The sequence below is a fragment of the Molossus molossus genome, unplaced genomic scaffold, assembly GCF_014108415.1.
Source record: "Molossus molossus isolate mMolMol1 unplaced genomic scaffold, mMolMol1.p scaffold_m16_p_38, whole genome shotgun sequence".
NCBI lineage: Eukaryota > Metazoa > Chordata > Mammalia > Chiroptera > Molossidae > Molossus > Molossus molossus.
The window spans coordinates 290,417-317,784 of record NW_023425375.1 but is presented as its reverse complement, the minus strand read 5'-3'; the positions used below and the strand labels follow the sequence as shown (position 1 = coordinate 317,784).

Below are 27,368 nucleotides of genomic sequence, written 5' to 3'. Positions count from 1 at the left end.
GATTGGAAGAATTAACATCATTAAAATGTCCATACTACCCAAAGCAATTCATAGATTCAATGCAATCCCCATCAAAATACCAACAACATACTTCATAGAAATAGAACAAATACTTCAAAAGTTCATATGGAACCAAAAAGACCCGGAAGAGCCACAGCAATGTTGAAAATGAAGAACAAAGTTGGAGGTATCACATTACCAGATTTCAGTTTATACTACAAAGCCACTGTAATCAAAACAGCCTGGTACTGGCACAAGAACAGACATGTAGACCAGTGGAACAGAACAGAGAAACCAGAAATGGACCCAAGGCAATATGCTCAATTAATATTTGACAAAGGTGGCAAGAGCATACAGTGGAGTAAAGACAGCCTCTTTAATAAATGGTGTTGGAAAAATTGGACTGATACATGCAAAAAATGAAACTAGACCATCAACTTACACCATACACAAGAATAAACTCAAAATGGATCAAAGACTTAAATGTGACTCATGAATCCATAAAAATCCTAGAAGAAAATGTAGGCAACAAAATTTCAGACATACGCAGCAGAATTTTCACTGATACATCAGTGAAACAAAGGAGAAAATGAACACATGGGACTACATCAAATTCAAAAGCTTCTGCACAGCAAAAGATACAATCATCAAAATGGAACAACCCACCGTATAGGAGAGCATAATTGCCAATGATGTATCAGATAAGGGATTAATTTTCAATATATAAAGAGTGCTCATACAACACCACAAAAGGAAGACAAAGAACCCAATTTAAAAATGGGCAGAGGAACTAAATAGACACCTCCAAACAGGACATACAAATGGCTAAGAGACATATGAAAAAATGCTCAACATCACTAATCATCAGAGAGATGCAAATTAAAACAACAATGAGGTATCACCTCACTTTGTCAGAGTGGCCGCCATCAACAAATCATCAAACAAGTGTTGGCAAAGGTGGGTAAAAGGGGACTCTAGTACACTGCTGGTGGGAATGCAGACTGGTGCAGGCACTATGGAAAACAATATGGTGTTACCTCAAAAAATTAAAAATTGAACTTCCATTTGACCCAGTGATCCCACTTCTAGGAATATACCCTAAGAAGCCTGAAACATCAATCAGAAAGCATATATGTAGCCCCATGTTTGTAGCAGCACTATTTACAATACCTAAGATCTGGAAACAGCCCAAATGTCAATCAGTAGACGAATAGATAAAAAAAGTAGTGGTACATGTACACAATGGAGTACTATGCAACTGTAAGAAAGGAAGATCTCTTATCCTTTTAGATGACATGGAGGGACCTGGAAAGTACTATCCTAACCGAAACAAGCCAACAGAGAAAGACAAGTATCATATGATCTCACTTATTTGTGGAATATAATGAACATAACAGTCTGAGGAACGGGGTAGTCCCAAAGACATAAAAGACTGACAATCCCCAGAAAAGGGGATGGTGGGGAAGAGATAAACCACAGAACTTATATGCATGTATGCATGAACAATGGACATGGACAACAAAGCTGGGGACAGGCGGGGATGGAGGGGGTGTGGTGAATCAGTGGGAAAAAGGAGAAACATCTTTAACAAAAATAAATTAATTCAAATAAAAAAGTTAAAATGTGCCTGGTTATCTGACATGTCTGCAAAATTTGTTGCCAATTAAGGTAGAAAGAATTTGGTTTGTGTATAGTAAGAAACCTATTGTATTTCTCAATGGAAATTGGATTCCTAGGATGTTGTTACCAAGGCAGGTACTGAAGAAAGCTAAAGAAATCTGACCTGAAAGCCATTCAGGCCATTCTACATCGCAGTGGGGCTCTATAGCCCAGCATACCATGATAAGTGCGTTCCCTAAGGCAATGGGCACTCAAGAGAAGCATATCACACACTGTGAAATTCTGGCCCTGAGTGTAGGTCACAGTAAAATAGGTTCAGACCAGAAGGGCCCCTGTTCTCTTACTCTCTTCAAATGTATAGGATTAAAAATCAAAAGAAAGAGCATTCTTGTTCCTCTCAAATCCAAAGCATGTGGCTAGACCCAGTAGTCATTATAGTGTTACTCTCAAGAAAGTGTCTTCATCTCATGTGAGGACTGAGATAGAAACAATAATTTTGTTTCTCCTTTAATTTATGAGCATTGACAAAATGACACTCAGCCTGGACAAATTAGACCCTTTCAATGAAGAATTAATGAAATTCTTATGATTTTAATCCCTTGAGCGGTCCTTGGAGCAGCATAAGTATATCTGAGTCCCCCAGGAGGACCCTCTTCATGCTAAGTAATGTACTTAGTAATGGGAGAGTGCTGATGCTTTTTATTACCACTCTTGTTAAGTAGAATTTCTCTACTTAACAAGAGTGGTAATAAAAGACTGAAAAGTTTCATTTCATTGCTTTGATGTTTCTTATTTTGTACTCTAAGAATCTGGACCAAGGGACAGTGTGTTAATGCCCCTACGTGGTACTATCCTCTGCCCTTATGTTGTTAGCTTGGTTTGGACCTTTCTGGCAAAAAGAGAAGAGAGTTATCTTTCTGAGGAGACTCAATCCCTTTGAAAGGCTCTTGGTTACTATGGCAATGGGAGCCAGCATCCTCACCTACCCATCTAATTAGCAGATGTTTAGACTTATTTCTAGGTAACTGATCTCATGTAAGCCTGTGCAGTCAAGTAGGAGAATGAACAAGATCAGACAATACAGTCCTAAGACTTTATCCTAAGTCATTTTTGTGGATTTATGCTTATATCTGTTCTGCCTTGAACATGTTGAAATTGTGTGTCATAATTTGTTTACTTGCAGCAACCCAGTAACACAGGTAAAGCATATGGTAAACCAGCAAAGCCAAGAGAAAGCCTCTGTGAAATATGTTTAAGACTTCTTCTGGAATCAGCCTTTCTTGTACATACATTAGTTTTCTTTGAAATCCATTAGGAACTGGCTTGAGGTAGAGCTTTCCAGATTGAAACTGGGGTTTTCGATGATACTTTTGTTATTTTCAGATTGTTCTGGTAAACTTTGCTTTTCTTCTTTAAGAGGTAAAAGGGTAAAAATTAAGGTTTCTGAAAGTTTCCCCAGGTAAATACATTGCTTTTCAGACTTCTGTTTAGATGCCTCTCTTGATCAGCTGCCACTGGCAGGAAGTTCACATACCTAGCCCCCTGACAAGGTAGACACCAATATGAAAACAGGAATTTGGCTGTCAGAATTCCCCATAGGTTGTTAACTGCTTAGATTTTCTGCTGGGCACCAAATCATATTTGTGTTCAGATATAAAACACTAGTGGTGGCAGGGTAGGAAAGATATATTCTATCTCTGGCTTTAAACATGTTTTTATAAGAATGATTTCTAGATTGTTCTTTAACTGTTCTTTATGCTATAAAAATTTTGGAATGTTCACATTTCACTAACAATTTCTTCAGTTTGCATTTCCCACTGTTCTATTTACCATCTTTTATTATGTAAGATTTTAAACTTGGTGCCAAGACACTTATAATTCATATTTATAATATTTTCAACCTCAAATTCATTGTAGAAATAGCAGCCAAACATTTTGAAATTGACTTTATTCTTAAGGATGATTGTGGAATGTATTTTGCAGTAGCTTTGTAAGAGTTTTATTTATAATTTTATTTTTAAATTCACCAAGTTATTGGTGAATTACTTTTAGGCTTTGTTATTATTCTTTTGTCTCACATAATCCTTGGCCTTTTCATTTTTAGACCCTAGATATTTCTGATGTCTTGATTCTATTTGTTTGTTTTTCCTGTGTCGTCTGAAGAAACTCTAAAAGAGCCCCAGTAATTGTCTGCCCCTTATAAATTACAAGTACCAATGGCAGTACCATTATTATTGCCCATGACTAGTATTTCTCTACTTAAAATTCTTATTGTCCACTGTGCAAATTTACATTGAGTAGTTCTATCTCAGAGAGCATTTTATATGCATAACCAACAAACAATTGAGAAAAATATATATAAATTTCTTTGTCTATTCCTACCTTAGTTATTTCTACAACCATATACTATTGACTGTTCAAAGCACAGAGCTGAAAAATGGCTTCCAAATTCTCCATTTGGGAAGTTAATGTGTATTTGTTTTACAATTTCTCATTGCACAGCAATTGTACACCTGAGAGAATTAAATACTTAACCTGTTTAAGCTCTGTGAAAGTTCATTTACAATGAAAAGGTAAATAAATACCCCCCCCCCCCCAGCTCACCTGGACTGATTCCTGTACATGCTCTATTTCTTTTTGTTTGTTTGTTTTTTGTAATCCTCAACCAAGGGTATGTGTTTTACTGATTTTAGAGAGAGGAAGGAAGAGAGATAGAAAGAGAAACATTAATGTGAGAGAGAAACATCAGTTGGTTGCCTCTTGTATGTGCCCCAACTGGGGATCAAACCCACAACCTAGGTATGTACCCTGACTGGGAATCAAACCCACAACACTTTGGTGCATGGGACGACATTCCAACCAAGCTACTCAGCCAGGACTCATGCTACTATTTCTTTAAGAAGACATAACCACTGTGCCTTCAGCACTACCTATTTAATTTAGGGGCATGCAGGAGGCGGCCAGTTGATGTTCTGTCTCATCAATGTTTCTATCTCTCTCTCCCTCTCACTTTCTCTCTCTCTCTAAAATCAATAAAGGAAAAAATTTTTTTTAAATAAATTAAAAAAATGTTTTTTTCAATTGCAGTTGACATTCAATAGTATTTTAGTTTCAGGTGTACAGCATAGTGGTTAGACATTTATATAACTTACAAAATGATCCCCCAATAATTCTAGTACCCCAATACCATACATAGTTATTACAATATTATTCACTATACTCCCTATGCTTTACTTTATATCCTCATGACTGTTTTGTAACTGTCAATTTGTACTTCTTGATCCCTTCACCTTTTTTGCCCATTCACTTCCCAAACCTAAGCCTCCTCTCATCTCTCAACCATCAATTTTTTCTCTGTATTTATAAGTCTCTTTCTGTTTTGTTTGGTCATTTATTTTGTTTCTTAGATCCCATATGTAAGTGAAATCATATGGCATTCACCTTTTTCTGTCTGACTCATTTCATTTAGCATCATACTCTGTAGGTCCATCCATGCTGTTGCATATGGTAAGATTTCATTCTTTTTTTATGACTGAGTAATATTCCATTGTGTATGTGTACGACATTTTTATCCAGTTGTCTATTGATGGGCACTTAGGTTACTTTCATATCTTAGCTATTTTCAGTAATGCTGCAATGAACATGGAGTACATATATCTTTTTGAATTTATGTTCTGGATTTCTTTGGATAGATAGCCAGAAGTGGGATTGCTATGTCACATGGTAGTTCTATTTTTATTTTTTTCAGGAACCTCTACACTGTTTTCCACATGTGGCTGCACCAGTTTGCAAACCCACCACCAGCAGTGCACAAGGGTTCCATTTTCTCCACATTCTTAACCAACACTTCTTGTTTGTTGATTTATTGATGATATCCAATCTGACATGTGTGAGGTGATATTTTATTGAGGTTTTAATTTGCATTTCTCTGATGATCAGTGACATTGAGCATCTTTTCATATGTCTATTGACCATTTGTATGCCTTTTTTTGAGAAATGTCTTTTCAGGTCCTCTGCACATTTTTTAATTGGAGTGAGAGAGAGAGAATGTGTGTGTGTGTGTGTGTGTGTGTGTGTTGTTATATGGTTTTGTGTTTCTTTTTTTAATCCTCACCTGAGGATAGATATTTTTATTGATATTTTTAGAGAGAGGGAAGGGGAAGGAGAAAATACCAGTGTGAGAGAGAAACATCTCAATTGGCTGCCTCCTGTACAGACCCCAGCAGGAGATTGAACCCGCCACCTTTCAGGGTATGGGATGATGCTCTAACCAACTGAGCCAGACACAGCAGCCAAGGCATTATATAGGATCTTTATAAATTTTGGATATTACCCTTTTATCCCAGGTATCATTGGTGAATATCTTCTCCTGGTCTTTTCGTTTTGTTGATGATTTCCTTTGCTGTGCAAAAACTTTTTAGTTTGATGTCCATTTGTTTGTTTATTTATTATTGTTGTTATTATTTTAATCTTTACCCAAGGATATGTTTTTGTTAATGTTTTTTTTTTTTTTTTAGAGAGAGAGGGATACATTAAAGTGAGAGAGAAACATCAATTGGTTGCCTCCCGTACATATCCTGACCAGAGATTGGACCCGCAACCTAGGTATGTGCCCCAATGGGAATCAAACTTGCAACCTTTTGGCTTATAGGATGACCCTCCAACCAACTGAGCCACCTGGCCAGGGCTCATTTGTTTATTTCTTTTTTCTTTTTTCTTTTCCTTTGTCCAAAGTGACATATCCAGAAGAAGTATTACTAAGATCAATGTCAAAGACTTTACTGCCTTTATTTTCCTATAGGAGTTTTATGGTTTCAGGTCTTAACACTTAAGTCTTTAATCCATTTTGAGTTCATTCTTGTATGTGACATAAGAAGGTACTCTCGTTTCATTCTTTTGCATGTATCCGTCCAGTTTTCCTGATATTGACTAGACTATCTTTACCTCATTGTATATTCTTACCTCCTTTGTCATAGATTATTTGACCACATAAGCATGGGTTTATTTCTGGACTCTCTTTTTGTTCCATTAATCTGTTTGTTTGTGTTATATCAGTACCATGCTGTTTGAATTACTATAGCCTTGTAGTATATATATCAGGTAGCTTTGATCTTTCTCAAGATTGCTGTGGCTATTTAAATTATTTTGGTTCCATATAAATTTTAGGATTATTTGTTCTGCTGTGAAAAATACCATTGGTATTTTTATAAGAATTGCATTGCATCTATAGATTCCTTTGGATAGTATGGACATGTTAACAATGTTAATTCTTTTTACCCCTGAGCATGGTATATGCTTTTATTTATTTGCATCTTCAATTTCTTTCTTCAGTGTCTTACAATTTTTCAAGTACAGGTCTTTTACCTTCTTGGTTAAATTTATTCCTAGGTATGTTTTTATGCAATTGAAAATGGGATTGTTTACTTAATTTCTTATTCTGATAGTTTGTTATTGGTGTATAAAACTGCAACCAATTTCTGAATATTTTGTATCCTACTTTATTCTAAGAGTTTTGGTGGAGTCTTATAGGGTTCTCTATATATGATATCATGTCATCTGTAAATAATGACAGTTTTACTTCTCCCTTTCCAAGTGAATGCCTTTTCTTTTTCTTGTCCGATTGCTGTGGCTTGAACTGCCAGTACTATTGAATGGAAGTGGTGAAAGTGAACACCCATCTCTTACTACTGATCTTAAGGAAAACATTTGTAGCCTTTCACTGTTGCGTATAATGTCACCTGTGGGTTTGTCATATATGGCCTTTATTATGTTGAGGCATGTTTTCTCTATTACCACTTTGCTGAGAGTTTTTATCATAAATGGATGCCGTATTTTGTCAAATACTCTTTAAGCATCTACTAATACTACTATCTGATTTTTATTCTTCATTTTGTTTAAATGGTATATCATGTTAATTAATTTGTAGATATTGAAGCAACCGTGTATCCCAGGAATAAATGCTACTTGATCATGGTGTATATATATTTTTTAATATATTAGTGGATCCTATTTGCTAATATTTTATTGAGAGTTTTACATCTATGTTCATTAGGAATATCAGCCTATAATTTTCTTTTTTTGTAATGTCTTTGTTGGAATCAGGGTAATGCTGGCCCTTCATAAAATGAGCTTGAGAGCCTTCTCTCCTCATGAAATTTTTGGAATGGTTTGAGAGGGATAGGTGTTAATTCTTCTTTGAATATTTGTTAAAATACACCTGTGAGGCCATCTGGCCCTGGACTCTTTACTTTGTTGTAAGTTTTTTATTACTGATTCTATTTTGTTATTAGTTATCAGTCTGTTCAGTTTTTCTGTTTCTTCTTGACTCAGTCTTGGAAGATTATATGTTTCTAGGTATTTATCCATTTCTTTCCAGTTGTCCAATTTGTTAGCATATAACTGTTCATAATGTTTATTTATAATCTATTGTACTTCTGTGGTGTCAATTGTCATTTGTCCTCTTTCACTTATGATTTTATTTATTTGGGCCCTTTCTCTTTTTCTCTTTAGGAGTTAATTAAAGGTTTATTATTTGTTTATCTTTTCTAAGAACCAAGATCTTGGTTTTATTGATCATTTGTATTGGTTTTTTAGACAGTTTTTTTTTTTTTATTTCCACTCTTATCTTTATTATTTCCTTTTTCTACTCCTATAGGCTGTGTTTGTTGTTCCTTTTCTAGTTCCTTTAGATATAAGATTAGATTGTTATTTGAGATTTTTCTCATTTTTGAGGTAGGCCTATATTGCTATAAATTTTCTTCTAAAGCTGCTTTGGCTGTGTCCCATAAATTTTGAGTTGTGTTTTTATTTTCATTTGTCTCAAGGAATCTTTTTAATTCTTCCTTCATCTCATTGTTAACTCATGTAATGTCAGTAGTATGTTTTTTAGCCTCAATGTGTATGTTTATCATTTATCTTTTTGTAATTGATTTCTAGTTTTATACCATTGGGATAAGAGAAGATGCATGATATGATTTCAGTCTTCTTAAATTTATTGAGGCTTGTTTTGTGGTTTAACATGTGGTCTTTCATGGAAAATGTTCCATGTTTACTTGAAAAGAATGTATATACTGCTGCTTTGGGATGAAAAGTTCTAGGAATATCAATTATATATATATCTGGTCTATCATTTAAGGCTGCTGTTTCCTTGTTTATTTCCTGTCTGGATGATCTATCCATTGATGTCAGTGGGTTGTTAAAGTCTCCTACTATGATTGTATTACAGTCAATCTCTTTTTCTGTTCATCAGTATTTGTTGTATATATTTAGGTGCACCTACATAAGGTGCTTTAGTGTTTACAAGGGTTATATCCTCTTTTGGGATTGATCTCTTTATCAATATTTAATGTCCTTCTTTGTCTCTTGTTATAGCCTTGTTTTCGTGTCTATTTTGTCTGATATAAGTATTGCTAACCCAGCTTTTTTTTTTTTTTTTTTTTTTTTCCATTTTCTTGATATATCTTTTTCCCTCCCTTTATTTTCAGTCTGTGTGTCTTTCGATCTGAAGTGGGTTTCTTATTGACAGCATATGTTTGGGTCTTGTTTTCTTATCCATTCAGGCACCCTATGTCTTTTAATTGAAGTATTTAATGTATTTACTTTTAAAGTAATCATTGATAGGTATGTAGTTATTGCCATTTTATAATTCAGTATATCATCTTCTCATCCTCCTCCTTTGGTTCCTCCATTTCTCCTTCCTGTTTTTCTCACTTCCTTCCTCCTTTAACATTTCTTGTGATACTGGTTTGATGGTGATGAACTCCTTTAGTATTTTCTTGTCTGGGAATTTCTTTATCTCTCCTATTCTAAATCATAGCTTTGCTTGCTAGAGTAATTTTGCTTGTAGGTCCTTGCTTTTCATTACTTTTAATATTTTATGCCTATTTCTTCTGGTCTGCAAATTTTCTGTTCAGCAATCAGCAGACACTCTTCCGGGGATTCCCTTTTACATAACTACTTTTGCTGCTTTTAAGATTTTCTTTTGGCCTTTAGCCTTTGGCAATTTAATTACAATGTGTTTTGCTGTGAGCCTCTTTGGGTTCATCTTGCTTAGGACTCTATGCTTCCTGGACTTGTATGTCTGTTTCCTTTGCCTTGCTCTCCTCTTCTGGTACTCCTGTGCTACAAATGTCATTGCACTTGATGTTGTCCCAGAGTTCCCTTAAACTATCCTCATTTTATTCTTTTTTGTTTTTTTCTATTCTGATTGGATGTTTTTCACTACTTTGTCTTCCAAATTGCTAATTTGAACTTCTGCTTTATCTGATCTGCTGTATTTTCTATCTAATGTATTCTTCATTTCTGACTGGATCTTTTATATGGTTTTTATCTCTTTGTGTAAGTTCTCACTAAATTAATCTATTCTTACCCTAATTTAATTAATCATCTTTTTATAACCAGTGTTTTGAATTCTGTATCTGTTAGATTGCTTTTCTCCATTTGTTTAGTTCTTCTTGAGATTTGTCTTATTTTCATTTTGGACATGTTTCTTTGTCTCCCCATTTGGCTGCCTTCGTGTGTTTGCTTCTACATAATAGGTAGATGTGCTGTGTCTTCCAGTGTTGGCAGGGTAGCCTTATGTGGTAGGTGTCCTGTGGGGCCCAGTGCACCTGAGTTGGGTGCTCTAGGAATGTACCTTATATTTGAGCACATCAGTGATTGGGATTGGCCCTTAGCCTGACTGGCTATGAAGACTGGCCCTGACTACAGCTATAGTGCAAGGTTGACCTCTTAGAGTGGCATTTGCTGTAGCAGGACTCTGGTGCCTGCTGAGTCCACCCTTTTGTTGCATCAGTTTTTGGAGAGAATTGAGGTGGTGTGGTCTAAAGCCAGCCACTGAGTGTGTTGGTTCTGGCGCCTCTTCGGAGGGGCTCAGACATAGTCCCAGGTAAGCCACCCCCTGTGCTTGACCTAGAGCCACCTGGTAGGAGCTACAGAGTTATCAGAGGTTGGTAGCTGCCTGTGCAAGACTTGGGAGAGGCCACGTTATAAACTAAGGCTGACTGCCACTAGTGCCAGGCTGGGAGCAGCTTAGCTTAGGTGCAGGGTAGGCCGAGGCCAGCCACTGCTTACTTGGAGTTTTGGACCTTTCAGATATTTTTTAGGGAAATCCACAGCACTGTCCAAGACTGGCAACATGTGAGGAATGCCTACTATAAGGGTCCAAGCCTGTGTACAAGTTAGGTGGTATGGGTTCTCAGGGAATCCCTAGGGTGAGGTGAGTTGTATGGAGACTCAGATTTGGTGCTTGCCTGTATCTGCATACTAAGTAAGGAAGGGCTCAGCAAAGGAACAGTGGCCTCTGCCAGCACTTCTGTCTGGGAGAAAACAACCCCTCCAGTCCTTGCCCTGCAGCCAGACAATTCAGTTTCTCCCCACATGTCCCTGGCACTTTGAGCTGCTACCCCAGTGCTGGAACTCAGAGAGTGAGTCTGTGTAAGTCCATGTGTGGGCTCTTTAAGAGGAACCCCTGGGATTCCAGCAACCTCCATATCACTCAGCCACAATCTGTGCTGGTTTTCACAGCCAGAAGTTACGGGACTTCTCTTCCCAGCACTGGAGACCTGGGCTGGGGTGCCAGGTATGGGGCTGGGACCCCTCGATCCACAGTGGGGGCCTCTGATGCTGAGATATTTCTCCTGATTCTTCACCACATATGGGTATGGGACCTGCCTATTCTGCATCTTCCCCTCCTACCAGGCTTTACATGGATTCTTCCTTATATCCTTAGTTATAGGATTTCTGTTCAGCTAGTCTTGATGTGGTTCTCAATTATGGTTGTTCTATAATTTAGTTGAATTTTGATATGATGTAGAAAGAGGCAAGCACGATGTTTATAATATTCTGCCATCTTGACCAGAACTGTTTTTGTTACTCTTGATTCACAGAAAGAAACAGAGGTTAAGGAACGGTCTGTTTTTGACATCCCTATATTTACAGAGGAATTCCTGAACCACAGCAAAGGTGATTACTAAAGTATCATTCTGTATTTCTCAGGTCTATGAGAGGGAATTTTGTTCTCGGAAAAAATTCATTGCTCAAAAGCAATGATAGTGGTCTTCCAGATCCTAGGACTGGTCTGGAAGAAGAAAATTGCTTGTAATTTATTCTCTAGTAAAAGTAGCTACTCAAGATTAGTGAAGGAAAGCTAGGCCAATGTTGTCAAAACTGCTTTAGTCTCTTGACCAAAGCAAATAAATGTACATCACTAATAAGGTGCTTTCGAACTGATACCCTGGACCATTTGTACAAATGAAAGCTTACATGGGTGTCCCAAATATAAAATAAGTAAGACCAAAATTGACCTAATTGTGGTAAAGATGGGAACCCAAAATTTTGCTTGCCCATTGTCCCAGTGTTCCCCTATGAAACCCTTCAGGCTTCTTACTGTATAGTTTTAAAAAACAAACCAACAAAAATACAGGGAATTGCAACTGTTCCTTGCAAATTTATTTATAGAATATGACCAATTTTAAGATTAAATTAGCTCTGGGGCGCCAGGCATTTCATTGCTGAAACTGCTATTTGAAAGGCCATAATGAGAATAGGGAGATGAGGTGGACTAGCTGATTAGAGAAAGCTAAGCAGAACATCGTTGGAAAAGTCATTGGGACTCTGCATAGACTCCTAGTGGTACATATTTTCTGTGTATTGGGGGCGGGGCTTGTCCTCAGCTCGGGAGGCAGAGCTTCGCCAGCTTCGCAAATCCAATATGGAGTTTGAAGAGAGGAATGCAGCCCTGCAGAAACATGTGGAGAGCATGCGCACAGCAGTGGAGAAGTTGGAGGTGGATGTGATTCAGGAGCGGAGCCGTAACACTGTCTTACAGCAGCACCTAGAGACCCTGCGGCAAGTGTTGACCAGCAGCTTTGCCAGCATGCCCTTGCCTGGTAAGGCCATCCTTACCTAAGCACTTTAGAAAGCAGGAGGTGCTGTTTATATTGGTATTGGTGTATTGAAGCTGAAGTCTCCCCCAAAGAGGAAAATAAATAAAATAAGGGGTTTTTCCCCCCTCAGGATTTTTGTAGGTCATGTAATAAAATCTCAGTACTGGTTTCAATTACCCAAAATCTCAGATTCTCAGGTCATTTACATTTTTTTCCAATTATATTTGAAAATAATTTACTTTCTATTAGGCTTAATTTTATATTCAAACAATGGAAACTGAGTAATAAGTCCTGATTTAGAGCACTTTTTGTCTGTATATTTGCTTGCTTTATAATGCTCTTTTAATGAGAAGGAAGAAAACAATCACTAATATTTCTTATATATTTTTTCATTTTGAGTTAAGTACAGAAGAAAACTGGGAGAGTCTCTAACCTTTTGTTGTATGTAGCTAATCATACATACTATACAGCAATTATATACCCATCTATTTATTTAGAGTATATAGATTTCATCCATTAGGCCAAAAAAGTCTCTTCTCTGACATTAAAATTTATTTTATAGAGACCACATTAGAGGCATAATTTCTTTTGCTGTGGATTCACTTAACTATGTTATAGTCAAACCAAATGGGGAGGATTTTCTTACTTTTTCTTCTTATCTCACTTCAGGAAGTGGAGAGACACCTACATTGGATACCATTGACTCATATATGAACAGACTGCACAGTATTATTTTAGCTAATCCCCAAGACAATGAAAACTTCATAGCTACAGTTCGAGAAGTTGTGAACAGGCTTGATCGTTAAGGAATGGTGAGTGCTCACTGATATGATATTTATATGCCAGCACAACTTCAAAAATAAGATGGCCTTAAACTTTATCAATACTACTAAAACCCTGGAATTACATTGAATAAATGAGTTGGAGACCTCATTTAGATTCCTATTGCATAGTGTCTAAATGTAGTAAATAATGTTACAAAACAGTTTTCCTCGTGTATGCCTCAGCATGGTTTAATAGAAAGAACATGATTTTTGTAGTTGGACCTTGGTTATAGCTTTGTCACTCATTAGCTAAATTATCAGATACTAGCTTCCCAAAGAGTTTTGAAGAGTGATTGAGAAACTTTGAGGAAAACAGCAATTAAATACAAGCACAAAATAAATATCACTTAATTTTTAAGTTTCATTTTCCCTGGAAAATATTAATGGTAATTTACATTAATAGTCAACAAGACATTGTATGTCTATAAACCAACATAAGTAAGAAGCTTTTTATTCACCATTGAATATCAAGAGTAACTGGTGTATGTTAATGTGGACTAACCTTACAGTGAAACAGGTAGTAGGCCTTGATTAAATGGATTAAAAATTAAACTCTCAATAAGCAAAAAAGTGAGGAGAGAGAAAATTAGCTTTTAAAAATATATTTAATAGTCCTAGCCAGGTGGCTCAGTTGGTTGGAGCATTGTCCCATACACCAGAAGCATGCAAGTTCAGTTCCCGTTCAGGGCACACACCTAAGTTGTGGGGTTCAATCCCCTGCACATACCAGAGGTAACTGATCAATGTTTCTCTCTCACATCAATGTTTCTTTCTCTCTCTCTCCCTCTCTCTCTTTTTCTCTCTCTCTCTTTCTCCCCCCCCCCCCCCTTCCTCTCTAAAATATCAATGAACTTATCCATGGGTGAGAATAAAAATATTATTTTTACAATAGGTTACTAGCACTATGTACAAAAGGTACATTTTCAGAAGAAATCTGCCCATGTAAACACTTTGGTACTAATGGTCAATCATTGGGTATCATTTTTTAAATAGAAGTTGTATTTGTTCACTCAAATTCCTAGAGATAGAGTACCCTTTGGTATGCCATCCCACAAAATTGGCAGCCCTTTATCGATTAAATTGTCCCATGCCTACAGACATTTGGACTGCTGAAATCCTAGTGTTGGGCCATATCATGTGGTGACCACATATAGATACTAAACAAGAGTGGGCAGCAGGGTATGCTCCTTAGAACGGCCAGTCATGAGTTTGAATCTTGTATTTATTTGTCCTGTAGGTATGTGAGCACACTCATATTCTAGGATGGTTTAGACCTTGAGCAATATATATACAAATAAATAAAAACCCATGATTCTTTATCTAATTAAGCAACATCTACTAGCAGAGACAGAAGCAACAGTATTTATCCTTCTTACCTATGCCCTTGGATGATAACCATACAAGGCAACTCATTATGCCTTAGCCTTAGCCATGCTGATGGAGAAAGGATTATTGTTTTTCTAGTGAGTAGTCAGATGGAAGATACTATACTTAGAATAGATGGCTGTACTCCCTGCAGAATAAAGCACTAGCATTACTAGTGTTTTTTAATGAAGGGGAACAGCTTATAAATCTAGGCTTGGGAATTAGAGGAGCTCATTCATCATCCTTCTCATTTTCACACAGTTTTCTTGAAGGCTTGAAAAGATAGAGCTAGGAGAAATAGTGTGGCAGATTGTGAAAGAACACAAACAACTGATAACGTGGTGTGACCTGACGTAGGTCAAGGGCAGTTATTGCAAGCTTTGAGCCAAAAGTGGTTTTCCGTTTTGAGCATTTTTGCCATAAGATGGTCCTAATGCTTTACTAATCTTAGGGATATAAACTGTATAGTATCTGTTTTCTGAAGTGTCTTTTTTTTTTCTTCTTCTTTATTGATTTTAGAGAGAGAGGAAGGGAGAGGGAGAGAGAGATAGAAACATCGATGAGAGAACATTGATTGGCTGCCTCCTGCATGTCCCCCCACTGGGGATTTGGCCCACAACCTGGGCATGTACTCTGACCAGGAATCAGCCGGCGACCTCTTGGTGTGTGGATTAGCACTCAACCACTGAGCCACACCGGCCAGTCTCTGAAGTATCTTTTTTTAAAATATGTTTTTATTGATTTTTTTTTTTTAAGGGGGAGAGAGAAGGAAACAGCTGCCTCCCACATGCATACCAACCAGGGATTAAGACTACAACCTGGCAGCCTTTCAGTGCATTGGACAACACTCAACCACTGAGCCACATCGGCCAGGGCTGAAGTGTCTTTTGAAAACCTAGAATGTTACCATTATTCTTAATTTTAAACTACAAATATTTTGCCCTTGAAAAGTACCTGAAAATGTGTGTCATTTTATTACTATAGATTCTTACAATCTAGCCATACAATCATAACAGACCCCCAAAACTGTCAAATGAAATAGTTATAAAGACTAATTAACACTGGCTTGGCCTCATTATACAAATATGTACAGATAGCTAGGCCTGATGTCCTCAGCATTTGTGGTGCCACTATCAGGAGCCAGTAAGTAAAGGTATCTAATAGTCTTGTTTTAGAAGAGCATATTAGCACTAGAAGGGACCTATAGAAATTCTAATATTTTACATATGACGAAACTGAGTCCCAAAGAGGTGAAATCTCTTACCTGAAAATACTTGTGTAGCTCTGGCCGGTTTGGCTCAGTGGTTAGAGTGTCAGCCTGTGGACCAAAGAGTCATGGGTTTGATTCTGGCCAAGGGCATGTGCCTTGATTGCCGTTTGTCCTGAGCCTTAGTCAGGGTCGTGCAGGAGGCAACCAGTTAATGTGTCTCCCACATCGATGTTTCTGTCCGTCTCTCCCTCCCTCTTGCCCACTCTATCTGAAGATAAATGGAAAAATTTCCTTGGGTGAGGATTTAAAAAAAAAAAAACCTGTGTAGACGAGTGCAGAATCCAGGTCTAGAACATATATATCAAACTCTGGATCAGTGGAATTTCCAAAATATTGCTATAAAGAGGTGGGAATGAGTGCAAGGGGAAAGCACTAAAAATTTTTAGAATGAAAGTGTTAAGATAAATAAGAGGTAAATAGGAAAAAATTACAATCTCATAATTATAATGTCATAAAATGTTGATCGGCCAATTAAAAATTACTTTTATAGATTTACAGTGGAAGAATTACTCTACCTGGCATCTTTCTCTTTGACTAACTTGTAACCTAGAAAAAAAAATGGCTCTGGGAGGAAGCCTTGGGGATGATTTCATATTGAAAGGTGACTATATAAACTACCAAAATTTATATGTTGCTTTATTTCATTCGAACCAAATGATAAATATCTGGCTGTTTGAAGGTTGGAAAAAAAAACACACTTAAGTGATTTTATTTTTAGCAGTGTAACAAGATTTGTTGACCATATGCACATAATATATTTCTATACATGCAGAGATCCTTAGATTTATACTTGAAGAAAACGGATTTTGATTAACCATCTATTCTTTGGTCTAAAGTAGAATACTAATTTCCTATAATCAGATTTGTCCCTAATAGTTGCTTTTCTGTGTTCAGCTGAATGATTTTTCTATGTCCCCATTGTCTTCCTCCCTCCCTCCCATCCTCCCTTTCTCCCTTTCTCTCTCTCTTCCTCTCTCTCTCTCCCCCCTCCCCCACCCCCTCACAGGTCTTAGAGCTCCAAGATGTGAGGAATGAGAAGCCATCTGTGGAAAATTTGAACTGAGTACAGGCAGAGTACAGATAACCCTGCTTGTGAAGGAACTGTCAGCTGTGAGTTAAATGACTTCACCCCAGGAAGCCATATGAGAGAGCAGCAAAAATAACATGTTTATGCACTTCCTATGGAATCCTCTTTACAAAGCTTTGAAAGTGTGCAGCCACTCTCCCGAGTCTTCAGTTTTCTATCGTCTGCTTTTCTGTTAAAGTGGATCTGCATATATTCTGCTTTAATCTCTGCAACATAAAGGATGCTTTCATTGTTCTACTTCAGATTGGACCCTTTTATCAGTCACTTTTTTAATGCTTTTGGTGGTTATCTTTTTATTCCCTTCACCCCCACCAAGTTACAGATCTCCATTTTCTAACCTCTGGGCTTTGTTGCTCAGCAGGGTTCTGAAGGAGAGTTTGTCTTATTGGACAGGCCCAATCTTCTTCCCTCTTTATCCTGCTGAGACTCCAAAGAAAGGAGCTTCTTGTATTAACTATTCTGTGGAGGAATCTGTGTCCTAGCCCACACAGTATGCAGTGGGTACCAGCCCTCACTGCCAGCCCTCATGGAGGCTTCATGATTCTTACCCTGAGGAGAATACACTTTTCTTCCTCCTCAGCACTGCTTGCTGTTCTTTGAGCTTTGCTCCTGCACATACCCCGTATTCCAGTCCCAGCAAGGTTCTTCTGTTCCCATCTGTTGACAATGTCTTGTGGAGCATTTTGTGCTAAGGAAAAGATCATTGGTAAATAGAAGAGAACAGAAAAAGTAATTTTTCATTTGGTATTGAAAAAAACAACAAAGTTTATCATAAGTAAAAACTGACCCTGTCTGCTTTAGGTACACTGATTCATGGATGTGGATAGGCAGAGATGTCATCACAGTAGTCTCCTGAGCAAACAAGAAAGGACACAAAATTCCTGTGTCCTTTGTTTTCCTTCTGTAGCGATACTATGGAATCTATGTCAAAAGGACAGGCTTTTCTTCCTTTTCCAAACCCTTAGTAAGTGAATTTTATTTTAAACACAAAAAGGGAAGAAGGGTTTCTGATTCTCACCTAAGGGTTTGGTTTTGTCGTAATGCTCTACAGCATAAGACTGACAGTTGCAGCTCTGATCTTTGAAACCAAAGCCAGGTATGCTGAGCCCATTGTCCAGGCACCCCCCAACTAAAGCAAATGGAAGTGTGGCCTCCTCACAATATGCTCACTAGTCAGAGTGCAAACCAGAAACCCTCCTATCACATTGTTGCACCATCCTGTCTTCCCAGCATCTCCTTACTTGATTTCTTCAATAGCCCAAAGCTGGGGAAGGGTACAGCCTTTTTTAATGTATTATATGAGCACACATCAAATTTCCATGCACTGAAGCCCCATTTGGCAGTATTTTAGCATAAGAGCCCATTATTTTTTATTGCTTATTGCTATAAACCTAGCCAAGTCACCTGTTTTTTATTGTATATTCCTGTTCTGCTCTCACATGTCACTGCTGGTCTTGTCCCTTCTCTCAGACTCCTTGCTTGTTAAATCCAACCTAGAATACACTGTCTATAAGCAGATAGACATTCAAGCCAGTGCTGGAAATTGCCAGATACTTTCTGTTTTTTCTTTCTTCCTCCTGAATTTCTTTTGTTTCTCCCTTGGGTTACTTTTATGCAGCTTTGTTAGAGTGCCATTGACCAGGAAAGGCTATAACTTAGTCCAAAGATCATCATTCTCCTGACTCTAGATAGGACACCTGACATTGACTTGAAACATCTGTATATTCAGGAATGTATGAGGTCTTCAAAGAACCTACAGTCTAAAATCATCTTTATAAAATAAGCAGCCTGCTTTTGAAATGCTGGCTCTTCCAGCAGCTGCACACCTGATTCACTGGTGTCTGGGATTCAACTGCTACAATACCATCAGGTCCCAAAAAGCAAGTCTGTCTTGCCTCCTCTCTCCTCTTTGCCCAACCAGGAGGTGGCAAATGAGATTACAGGCTAACATGATACCTAATTCATGTTTTCCAATAATCTTATAGATATTACTGTACTTATGTTCTTCTCAAGAAATAAGTTGTACTTATGTTCTTCTCAAGAAATAAGTTGTTGCCTATTCAGTGTTACAAATGTTTTTTTATTAAAACACAAGGGGCAGCTGAGGAAAGTGAGACAAAGTGTTTTATTTCAAACAAAATTAAAATTTAGAAAACAATGTGTATATATGTTTGGAACTGTTGAAATGCCAAGTTTTCTGTACAAGTGTTTTTGTAATTAAACTTTTATATATATTTTTTTGTTTTTTAAGAAGTCAATATGCTTGCTTGACATCTGCATTATTAAAACTTTCATGTTGAATCCACCCTGTTCAATTTTACCTGCATTTTTTGTTTGTTTGTTTGTTTAACTAATCTTTATTGTTGAATGTATTACAGATGTCCCTCTTTTCCCCCCCTTGGCCTCATCCTCCCCAATCGTGCCGCCCTCCTGCTTTCCCCACACTATAGTCTGTGTCTATTGGTTATGCATATATGCATATCAGTTCTTTGGTTTCTCTCTTCCCATCCCACCTACCCCCTTCCATTTGAGGTTCATCAGTCTAATAACCGATTAGTACTTTCTAATCCCTTCATCTTTTCCCTATCTGACAACCAATGAAAAGTTCTCTGTATCTAAGAGTCTGTTTCTGTTCTGCTTGCTCATTTTGTTTGTAGATTCAGTTGTTGATAGATATGTACTTATTGCCATTTTATTGTTTATATTTTTTTATCTTCTTCTTCAAGAAGACACGTCAGCATTTCATATAATACTGGTTTGGTGTTGATGAATATTTTAGCTTTTTCTTGTCTGGAAAATTCTTTTTTTTTTTAATCCTCACCCGAGGATATTTTTTTCCATTTTTTGTACAGATAGAGTGGGAGGGAGAGAGAGGAAGGGAGAGAGAGAGAGAAACATCGACGTGAAGGGACACATCGAGTGGCTGCCACCCGCACGACCAACCAGGGCCGGGGACAAACCGCAACCGAAGTACGTGCCCTTAGCGGGAACTGAACCCGGGTCTCTCCGGACCGCAGGCCAACGCTCTAACCACTGAGCCAAACTGGCCAGGGCTGGAAAATTCTTAATGATAGCTTTGCAGGATAGTGTAATCTTGGTTGAAGGTCCTTGCTTTTCATCACTTTAAATATTTCTTGCCATGCCCTCCTGGCCTGCAAAGTTTCTTTTGAGAAAGGTGCTAACAGTCCTATGGTAGCTTCATTGTAGGTAACTAATTGCTTTTCTTTTGCTGCTTTTAAGATTCTCTCTTCGTCTTTAACCTTTTACATGTTGATGATGATGTGTCTTGTTGTGGACCTCTTTGGGTTCATCTTGTTTGGGACTGTCTGTGCTACAGACTTGTATGTCTGTTCCCTTCACCAAGTTAGGGAAGTTTTCTGTCATTATTTTTTCAAATACGTTTTCAATTTCTTGCCCTCTCTTTTCTGGCACTCCCATGATGCAAATGTGGGTACATTTGAAGTTGTCCCACAGGCTCCTTATACTGTCCTCATTTTTTTGGGGGGGGGATTCTTTTTTTCTTAATGCTGTTTAGATTGGGTGTTTTTTGCATCCTTATATTCTAAATCAATGGTTTGCTTCTTGGCTTCACCTACTCTACTATTGATTCCCTGTAAATTATTATTTATTTCAATTAGTGCATCCTTCATTTCTAACTGGTCTTTTATTATGCTCTTGAGGCCTTCAATAAGTTCATTGAGCATCCTTATAAGCAGTGTTTTGAACCCTGCATCTGTTACATCGCTTATCTCCATTTTGTTCAGTTATAATTTTCCTGGAGTTTTGTTCTGTACTTTCATTTGGGACATGTTTCTTTTTCTCCTCATTTTGGCTGCCTCCCTGTGTTTGTTTCTAGGTATTGGCTTCCTTGGGTGGCCTGTTGTTGTAGGTATCCTGTAAGTTCCAGTGGCACAGCCTCCCTGATCACCCAGCTAGGCCCTCAGGGTGCACCCCTCATGTGGACTTTGCACCCTTCTGTTGTACTTGAGTCTTGATTGCTGTTGGCACGTCAGTGGGAGGGTTTTACTCAGGCTGATCAGCTTGCAAGGACTGGCTCTGCCCCACTAATCACCGACCTCTACCTACCTTGGAGGACCAGCTATGCAGGGGCCTGCCACACAGAGTAAGACTTACTTCAGCAGGGCTCTGGTACCCTCTGAGCCCATTCCTTGAGTGTGTCACTTGTGGAGGTTGTTGGGTGGTGGTGCTTCAATGTGGTCTGAAGCTGTCTACTGGGTATGCTGGCTCTAGGGCAAGGTTAGCCACTGCCTGTGTTCTACCCAGAGCCACCAGGCATAAGGTACAAAGCGATCTACTGATGGCTGCTGCTTGTGCTGGTCTTGGAGGTGCCCAGGTGAAGCCAAGCTGTGAACCAAGACTGGCTGTTTCTAGTGCCAGCCCTGGGGCCACTTAGTGAGAGGTATGGGGTTCACTGAGACCAGATGCTCCCGGTTTGAGAGAATTTAGGAAAATCTGAAGCAGGAGCCAAACAGACCAATCCTGTGGTAAAGCCACTGGAAACAGCTTGGGTGGACCTGAAATGTGGGTGGGGCAGGGCCTCAGGGAATCACCAGGGCAAGGCAAACAGTGTGAGCCAGGTTTCTGGAGTTCCAGATATGGCAGCCTTCTGCCTTCCCTGTGGGGGAAGGGCTCACCAAAGAAACAACCACCTCCACCAGCACATCTGTCCAGGAGAAAGCTGCCTCTCCATCTCTCTCATCAATGCCAAACAATTCAGTTCTTCCCTGTACGTCTCTGATGCCTTTCAAGCTCCCTCCCCTCCGTGCTAGAGCTCAGAGCTAGCGGGTCCAAGTAAGTCTGTGTGCAGGCCCTTTAAGAGGAGCAGCCTGGGGCTCCAGCCGCCTCGGTCTCCCTCAGCCTCAGTTCCTACTGGTTTTGACAGCCAGAAATTATGGGAATTTTTCTTTCTGGCACTGGAACCCTGACCTGGGCCCCTGTGTGGGGGGGACCCCTCACTCCTCATGGAGGATCTTCACAGCCAAGGTACCCTCCTGATTTTTTTCCACAACACGTGGCTGTGGGACTGGCCTGACCGCGCCTTCACCCCTCCTACCAGTCTCAATGTGGCTGTTTCTTTAATTTTGTAGGACTTCCATTCAGCTCAATTTCAGGTGGTTCTGAAGGATATTTGCGGGGTAGTTTAATTTTGGAGGCAAGTACCATGTATGTCACCTTCTTAAAAAAAATTTTTTTTCCCTTTATTGATTTTAGAGAGAGAGGAAGTGAAAGGGAGAGAGAGATAGGAACATCAATTAGCCGCCTCTCGCATGCCCCCCAGTGGGGATTGGGCCCACAACCTGGGCGTTGCCCTTGCCAGGAATTGAACCGGCGACCTCTTGGTGCATGGTTCAGCACTCAACCACTAAGCAACACCAGCCGGACTATGCTGCCTTCTTGACCGGAAGTCAATTTTACCTCCATTTTAATGAAAAAACTACCTCTGACTTTTCATCTTCAAGACTTTGTCAACCGTACATTAATTACCAAGTCTGTTGTGCTTTTAAAATAGTAACAATAAAAAAGGACCAGTTATAAAATAAAAAAGGACCAGTTAGAAATCATGGATACACAGTTAGAATTGAAGGAGGCATTAACTGAAATAAAGAATAATTTACACAGCTTCAATAATAGAGTACGTATATCCAAGGAGCAAACCATCGATTTGGAATATAAGGAAGCAAAAAATCCCCAATCAGAACAGCAAAAAGAAAAAAGAATCCAAAAAAATGAGGATAGTGTAAGGAGCCTCTGGGACAACTTCAAGCGTGCCAACATTCGCATCTTGGGGATGCCAGAAGGAGAAGAGCGAGAACAAGAAATCGAAAACCTGTTTGAAACAATAATGGCAGAAAACTTTCCTAATTTGGTGAAGGAAGCAGACATACACGTCCAGGAAGCACAGAGAGTCCCAAGCAAGATGAACCCCAAGAGGCCCACACCAAGACACATCATCATCAAAATACAAAAGGTTCAAGACAAAGAGAATCTTAAAAGCAGCAAGAGAAAGGCAGCTAGTTACCTACAAGGGAGTTCCCATTAGGCTGTCAGCTGATTTCTCAAAAGAAACTTTGCAGGCCAGAAGGGAGTGGCAAGAAATATTCAGAGTGATGAAAAGCAAGAACCTACAACCAAAATTACTCTATCCTGCAAAGCTGTCATTTAGAATCGATGGCCATATAAAGAGTTTCCCAGACAAGAAAAAGTTAAAGGAGTTCATCACTACCAAACCGTTATTATATGAAATGATGAAGGGTCTTTTTGAAGAAAAAGATAAAATGTATGAACAAACAAAATGGCAATGAATACATATCTATCAGCAATGGAATCTACAAACAAAATGAACAGGTAGAACAGAAACATTCTCATAGATACAGAGAACATTTTGTTGGTTGCCAGTTGGGAGGGGGGTTGAGGGAATGGGTGAAAAAGGTGAAGGGATTAAGAAGCACAAATTCATTGCTAGACTGACAAACCTCAAAGGGAAAGGGGTGGTGGGGGGGAAATAAACCAAAGAACTTATATATGCATAACCAATGGACACAGACAATAGTGTGGGAAAAGGGGGGAGGGGGGAGGAGTGAGTCAATGGGGGAAAAATGTGGAACATCTGTAATACATTTTACATCCAACAATAAAGATTTGAAAAAAATAATAAAACAGTAACACATTTATTTTACTAATTGCTTATTCAAAATATGTCTTAGCCTGTTTGAGAATTCAACTCTTTTAATGTATGTTATAACAATGCATTGAGTTATTATAATTCATTTTAATGTAGCAGTAATATTCTGGAGGCAACTTGAGAAAAGTATGACTTTTTTGTTACTTGTTTGTTAATTCTGACCTGAGGACATTTTTTCCATTGATTTTTAGAGAGAGTGGAAGGGAGGGAGGGATGGGGAGAAAGAGAGAGGAACACGATTGGTTGCCTTCCACTTGTGCCCCAACTGGGTCGAGGATCAAACCTACAACCCAGGTACATGCCCTTGACCGGGAATCTAACCACAACCCTTGTGTATGTGGGCCAACAATCTAACCACTGAGCCACACCAGCCAAAGCAGTGGTCTGATGTTTTTATCTTCTTTTTCTTTATTGATTTTAGAGAAAGAACATAGATTGGCTGCCTCCTGCATGCCCCCCCACCCCCTGCACTGGGGATTTGGTCCACAACCTGGGCATGTGCCCTGACTGGGAATTGAACCGGCAACCTCTTGGTGCATGGTTTGATGCTCAGCCACTGAGCCACACCCCAGCCGGGCAGTGGTGTGATGTTTTTATTTTTTTTTATTTTTTTTTTTTTTTATCCTCGCCCAAGGATATTTTTCTATTTTTTGTACAGATAGAGTGGGAGGGAGAGAGAGGAAGGGAGAGAGAGAGAAACATCGACGTGAAGGGACACATCGAGTGGCTGCCACCCACACGACCAACCAGGGCCGGGGACAAACTGCAACCGAAGTACGTGCCTTTAGCGGGAACCGAACCCGGGTCTCTCCAGACTGCAGGCCGACACTCTAACCGCTGAGTCAAACTGGCCAGGGCTGGTATGATGTTTTTAAAGTTAATGACTTCAGCCCCCTTGATAAGACATTCTTCATTTTGACAGAAGAGATATGTTCTTAAATACTCTTTTTTTTCCCTTAAATCCTTACCTGAGGTTATTTTTTCATTTATCTTCAGACAAAGTGGAAGGGAGAGAGAGGAAGAAACATTGATGTGAGAGACATACATTGACTGGTCACCTCCCGCACGACCCCAACCAGGGCCGGGGACCAAGCTGCAACTGAGGTACGTGTCCTTGACCAGAATTGAACCCATGACTTTTTGTCCGCAGGGTGACACTCCAACCACTGGGCCAAACCAGCCAGGGTATTAATGCTTGGTTTTAAAAATAACCACTGCTTCACCAGTCAAAATCATTTTTAAAGGAGTTTGCTACCTATTGTCATATGCTTTTAGTTCTTAATTAGAGAGAGAGAGAGAAACATTAATAAGTTTCCCCCCTGTATGCACCCAGACCAGAGATCAAACCGGCAACCTGGGTATGTACCCTGACCAGGAAGCAAACCCTTGACATTTTTGTGTATGGGACAGCGTTCCAACCAACCAACTTAGCCACACCAGCCAGGGTGACCCCATGTTTCTAAAATCCTAGGGGTAGGCCCGGCCAGTGTGGCTCAGTGGTTAAGCATTAACTCATGCACCAAGAGGCCACTGGTTCGATTCCTGGTCAAGGTACATGACCTAGGTTGTGGGCCCAATCCTCAGGGAGAAGGGGTGTGTGCAGGAAGCAGCCGATTGATGTTCTCTCTCATCTATGTTTCTATCTCTCCCCCTCCCTCTCTCTCTCTCTCTAACATCAATAAAGGGAAAAAAAATTTTTTAATAAATAGTTAAAAATCTTTGCATCCTTGCCAGATCCAGATTTAATTAATTAATTTTTTTTTTTTAAAAATCCTTGGGGTGAGGTAACCTGGCTTCCAAAGCCTGTTGCTGTCCAACTAGCTAGTTGTGTGGCATTGGGCAAGACTGGCTTTGTTTCCTCTTTTGACATAACACATGCCTCAGCAATTTGTGTCTCTGTCAAAAAACTGTTCCAGAGGTTGGCAGTCCAAGACTGGTATAGAGCTTCTCTGTACCACAATATGGTTTCATTCTCAAGGTCACCTGAGGATCCAAAATAGCTACTTGTCCATTAGTCATCATTTGAAATTCCTGGCAGCATGAAGAAGAGGACAAAGACAAAATGGGCAAAGCTAGCTGAGTCAGCACACTGTAAAGAGTCTTACTGGAAATCACACTCAGCCCTTCCAGATCTCAGTCACATGACAATAGCTAACTATAACAGAGGTTGAGAAAGGTCATCTTTCCTTGGCTATTACTGCCCCCAATAATAAGGGGTTTTAGTCAATAAGGAAGGAGAACATGATTATAAGTAAGCAGCTAACAGCTCAATTTATGACTCTTATTTTTGACCATGCATGCACTAGGCAATGTTGTATTAGCAGGATACATTATCTTACCTTTGCATCTTGGCCATCTGGAAATAATCATATACTTCTATGGCACTTGTTTCCCCCAAACAGCTGAAAACTAGCTTCACTCTGAGTCAGCATTTCCTGTCCCCACCTTAGCTTCTCCCCAGCCCCTCAACAGCTGGTGATGCCTTTTTAGGTAAAAGTCAGCATAAATAGGTGGTAATACTTCCCCCAGTTGTTTTTTCCCTTTTTCTAACTGCTCAGCATCTGCTAGATTAAAACAACACCAGCATAATATTGCCCTGAGGGTAGAGAAATTGTAGTATTGCTGGGCAGAAAAGCTCAGAGCAACTGTGCCCTGTGAAAGAATTTCCTGCCTCACAACTGAGAGTTCTGAGTCGAAGGTTTTTTCTTTATTTATTTATCTTTTGACACATAGTCTGCACTCAGAAATATATTTTACCCTACCTACAGAAATAAACACTAGGCTCACGTATGAGCTCATACAGATCAGAATTGGGAGTAAGAAAGATTAGGAGAAAATGTTAATGTACTACCACTCATCCAGAAACCATTTCAGTTTAGTTTTATTGGAATGTCTGCCTACATCAGTGGTTCTCTGTGGGTCGTGAACCCTTTGGGGGTCAAAAAACCCTTTAACGGGTCACCTAAGACCATCAGAAAACACATTTCCAATGGCGATTCATAACAGTAGCAAAATTACAGTTATGAAGTAGCAAAAAAAAAAGTTTTATGGTTGGGGGTCACCACAACATGAAGAACTGTATTAAAGGGTCATGGCATTAGGAAGGTTGAAAACCACTGGCCTACATGAAGAAACTCTTGCCAGAAGTAGAAATGTAAGTCCATTGCCTAGAAAAATGCAGAAAGGAGATAGAGCCAAGAGGAGAAATTTTCCGGGCAATGGGCAGGGCACATGCAAATTGTCCACACAAAAAAAGGATTTTTATAAATCATCAGCAATACTGACCAGTGGCACGATGCTTTGGATGTTTAGGTAAGACTATATAAGACAGTAAGTATTGTGGTGGTCTCTTGATTGTGTCCCAAATACCCTGTCTGACACTTAAGAGTCAGAGTTCTTTATCATCAGCTCCTGTATTCTCTGATTCAATTCACTATTAGGGACTATGAAAGTATTTATAAAAAAGTATTTACTGCCCCTAGGGTGTGATAGTCTATTGGGAAGGATAGACTTCTACATAAATAGTTCCAATAAAGGGCAACTTGTATTAGAGCTTTAATAGAGGTAAATAAGTTTTAGAAAATGAAAGAATTGCTTGAAACCAAAAGCTGGT

General features: G+C 39.1%; 1 protein-coding gene across 6 annotated transcripts in view; it reads left to right on the top strand.

Moving 5' to 3' along the window:
• Positions 1 to 17,075, top strand: part of HMG20A (high mobility group 20A) — a 145,025-nt gene extending 127,950 nt beyond the window's left edge. For 3 of the 6 annotated variants that reach the window (XM_036281541.1, XM_036281538.1, XM_036281539.1), the window contains 4 exons: positions 11,508 to 11,583; positions 12,294 to 12,509; positions 13,176 to 13,318; positions 16,972 to 17,075. In XM_036281541.1, the coding sequence (XP_036137434.1) occupies positions 11,508 to 11,583; positions 12,294 to 12,509; positions 13,176 to 13,312 (429 nt within the window). In that variant the 3' untranslated portion in view covers positions 13,313 to 13,318; positions 16,972 to 17,075. Of the gene's footprint in view, positions 1 to 11,507; positions 11,584 to 12,293; positions 12,510 to 13,175; positions 13,319 to 14,222; positions 14,246 to 16,455; positions 16,567 to 16,971 lie in introns of all 6 variants that reach the window. The other 3 variants (XR_004961993.1, XM_036281540.1, XM_036281542.1) reach the window with 3 other exon arrangements.
• Positions 17,076 to 27,368: the final 10,293 nt, after the last annotated feature.